This window comes from Mandrillus leucophaeus, unplaced genomic scaffold (assembly GCF_000951045.1).
Source record: "Mandrillus leucophaeus isolate KB7577 unplaced genomic scaffold, Mleu.le_1.0 Scaffold318, whole genome shotgun sequence".
Lineage (NCBI taxonomy): Eukaryota > Metazoa > Chordata > Mammalia > Primates > Cercopithecidae > Mandrillus > Mandrillus leucophaeus.
The window spans coordinates 2335230-2339068 of NW_012103343.1; the positions used below are offsets into that span (position 1 = coordinate 2335230).

Here is a 3839-nt window from a genome sequence, read left to right on the forward strand (position 1 = left end):
TAATATATTTACTGATTTTTAGAGAAAAGAGAATATATGATACTAACATTCCAACTAATATATATAACGCATGTCTGTTTTCAGTATCTTGAATGCTAATGGGCCTATATCCATCTATTTGCACTACAAATCAGTAAGAAAAACATACAATATGATCCTGAATTTATTACTTTCAGGTAGATATTATTTGTTAATATCAATCTGAAATCCTAAAAGGGCATGGGTATGGGAGTAAAGTAATGTGACAGTTAAAGAAATCAATTAAAAAAAAAAAATCAACCAACTGCAAGAATAAATCTCTATCTAAAAACAAGCTCTCTTCCTTACATAAGTATCACCTGCTACCTGCAAGCACAACCCCTTCATGAACTGATGAGACTGGGATCAGAAGGTGCAATGAAAGACTTGTGACTGCTGTGCAGGACTGAGCTCCATCGCACTGCTTCCTCAACTCCGTGAGCACCCAAAAGCAACAGATCAGCAGGAACAGATGGAGATTTAACTTACTCACTTTATGATAGCATTTATGATGCCCAAGTTGGTTCTGACCGCCTATTAGTAACATGCACTATTTATTTTTTGGACCTAGATCTTAATTTTTAAATAAACTCTTAACGATTTTCTGGATCTTTTCTATTCTTCAGACTTCATCAACCAAAAGGCAGATGTATGAGAGAACTGCGACTTTACCTCCCCTCTCACTTGACAGCTTACTGATAGGTGACTTTATCACTGTAAGGCCCATTTTATTCCAAGGTATTTTAATAAAGCTGTTAATTTTCAGAGTGTTGGCATGAATTTGAAACCTATAGCATTATGTATACAGTAGCATATATACCTTTATAATCACACATAACTTCCCTTATAAAAAAAAGATTAAATGCCTAATGCAGTGTTGGGAAATCAGGTTGTTAGATACACTTAATGGTTTCTTAATGACTTAAAAGTCAGCTTTCCATACATATAAACCAGCTTTATTAACTTATAATGAACACTACGAAAACAATTGTCAGTCTTTTAATTCACAGGTCTATGCAATGAAGCACTTAAATGTCAAAGGTCTGAAATTTCCTTTGGAAAATAATGTGTAAATTAAAAGACATGATTACGTCTAAAATGTCTTATAACGAAAAGAAAAACAATTATTTAATGTGCAATTGTGTTTTGTAAAAGAAAATAGTAAAACTGGCTAGGATTCAAACCACCAAAACCCTCTCATTTGGTGAGCTAAACTCAGTCAAACATAAATAGAGAGAAATGAAATTATAAACTATGAGATGGAAGTCATTTAAAACAAACAAAAAAAAACTACTAAAGACAAGTTCTGGGATCAATACACAATCAAAACATAATTAACCACCAATTCTCCCTATAGAGGTTCAATGATAGTGGACATATTGAACAATGACCCTGGAATAGGAAATCAAAGATTTTACTCTGCTTAAACTCTCTCTATATTAACATACTGTGATATTTCAAAAAGATTAACTATAAGGGCTCAAATCTAGATGTTTTCCAAGCATTCTGTTTTCCAAGCATTAAATATTGTAAGAAACATTACCTCTGTGTTAGTATAGTAAGTGTTCCAGGAAGAACGAAGAGATTCTTGGCCACCAATATCCCACATTAGGAAACGTGTATTATTAATCACTATCTCTTCTACATTACTTCCTATTGTAGGAGATGTATGTACAACTTCATTCATAGAACTGGGGGAAAAAGTTTATATATATTTTACAATTAGCACGGAAGCTAACTTGCTTGAACAATTTTTTAATCAAGGACAAATCAGCATAAACTTTTATAATTTATACCTAAATATCTTTTTCCCACTAGTTTACAACATGAGTGAGGGTTTAAACAGGGCTAGAACTAGGTCTTAGGCTATCTGGCATATACTAGATCATTCCAGGAAACTATAAAAACAAATATTTTTCTTTTTTTAAATGTTACCCAGGCCAGAGTGCAGTGGCATGATCATACATAATCAGTGGCATGAGGTTCACTGCAGCCTTGACCTCCTCAATAGGATCAAGCAATCTTCCCACCTCAGTCTCCTGAGTAGCTGGAACTACAGGTGTGCACCACTACATCCAGCTAATTTTAAAATATATGTGTGTGTATATATATATATATCTTATAAAGAGATGGCATACCACTACATGGCCCAAGCAGTTTCTCAAAGTCCTGGCTTTAAGCAATCCTCCCACCTCTGCCACCCGAAGTGTTGGGATAAAGGCATGAGCCACTGCACCCGGCCATATTTTTCTACTTTCTACAAACAAAAGAGTTTTAGTACAAAACAAGCGGACAACTCAATGCCAACTATATGCTCAATATCATACAAATTTTTTGCTTTCTACAAAGTATTGCTGAGATTTGGCTCCAGGTTTATAGTCAACCTGCTTTCTTACAGGGTAACTTAGGTTTCATGTAATTTCTTACTGCATTCATTGATCGAATATCACCCAGGCCAAAAAAGTAACTAGAAATAAAATAATTTTTAAGACAGTTAATACTTACAATTGGTAAAGAATGGTAGTTTTCCCTGCATTATCCAGCCCAACAATGATAACTTTGTGCTCTGAAATAGAGAAAACACCAGTGATTTTTTTCTTCAAAAAAGGAGAAAAAAGATTAATTCGATTATAGACAAAAACAAATTCCGTATTTCACCCTTCTATCTATGGCATAATTCAGTGCATGGCACTTTATACTTTCTTGGAAGTCAAAAGAACATCCTAGCAAGACCACCAGAAGTGCACCATTATACTCACCTTCCCCATTGCCATTATTCTAGAGACAACTCTCATCTTTCCAACCTCCTCTCTAGGAAGTCACAGCACTACATTTCCTCTACTCCTAGGCAAGCCTACTCTCAGTAAAGTAAACCAAATATAATCACAACGATCTACAAATGACTTAAAGTACAAATGTTTCACAATGGATTACGTCAATGAGGTTCTAACAGGAAATTCAGGCATCAACTGGGTACGTGTATGTGGAGCGGAATGAGTGGGAAGGAAAAAAGGACCATTTTTTAAATGGTAATTGTAATTTATGAGTACCTTAAAACCACAGGGCCACTGTAACATGAAAAACAAATCTAAGAACCTATGGCTATGGTGGCAGTGACTCCCTCCCCCCGTTTGGCTTCTGTGGCACCACTTTCTCCAAGTTTTCTTCCTGTCTCTAGTCATTCATTTTTTTTCAATGACTCCTCTTCCTTGGGTCTTCTTTCAAACATTCACGTTCCCCAGATGTTTTCTTGCACCCTCTTCACATTTCAGCCAGGCACTTGTAAGACCCATCTATTTCCAGGCCGTCTGAAAGCAATCCGCAAAGACAGCACAGCATGTGGAAGAAACTAGTGTCCAAGATGGCCTCTGGATAGTCATGCCATTATGTAGCCGCCTCCTCTTGAATCTGGGTTGGCCCTGTGACTTACTTTTAACCCACAGATGCAGCAGAAATGACCAGGCATGATTTCTGAGCCTAAATCATCAGAAACATTGCAGTTGCTGCCTGGCCGTCTTGGACAAGTCCTCCTGCGGTAAGTCAGATACCATATAGCAAGTCCAAGACTGCTGTGCCTTTTAATGAGTAAGCCCAAGTTGATCATGTGGTGAGACCCTGTTGAAAGGGATGACCAGTCAGTCCCTATCTCTTCCAGCCATTCTAGTTGAGATGACAGACAGACAAGTAAAGAAGCCATCTTGGCTATGCAGCCTGGTTGAACCTACAGAGTATTCTAATTTTAGCTGCTATCTGACTGCAACCAAAGGAGACTCCCCAAGGTAGAACTTCCTAGCTGAGCTCAGCCGACTCATAAGAAACAT

General features: G+C 37.0%; 1 protein-coding gene across 2 annotated transcripts in view; it reads right to left on the minus strand.

Moving 5' to 3' along the window:
• Window positions 1–2594, minus strand: part of ARL5A (ADP-ribosylation factor-like 5A) — an 18246-nt gene extending 15652 nt beyond the window's left edge. Inside the window, exons 1-2 of one of the 2 annotated variants that reach the window (XM_011987849.1) lie at window positions 2524–2594; window positions 1562–1709 (exon numbers count right to left, since the gene is read on the minus strand). In XM_011987849.1, the coding sequence (XP_011843239.1) occupies window positions 1562–1705 (144 nt within the window). In that variant the 5' untranslated portion in view covers window positions 1706–1709; window positions 2524–2594. The remainder of the gene's footprint in view (window positions 1–1561; window positions 1710–2523) is intronic. The other variant, XM_011987848.1, reaches the window with a different exon arrangement.
• Between the last annotated feature and the right edge of the window lie 1245 nt (window positions 2595–3839).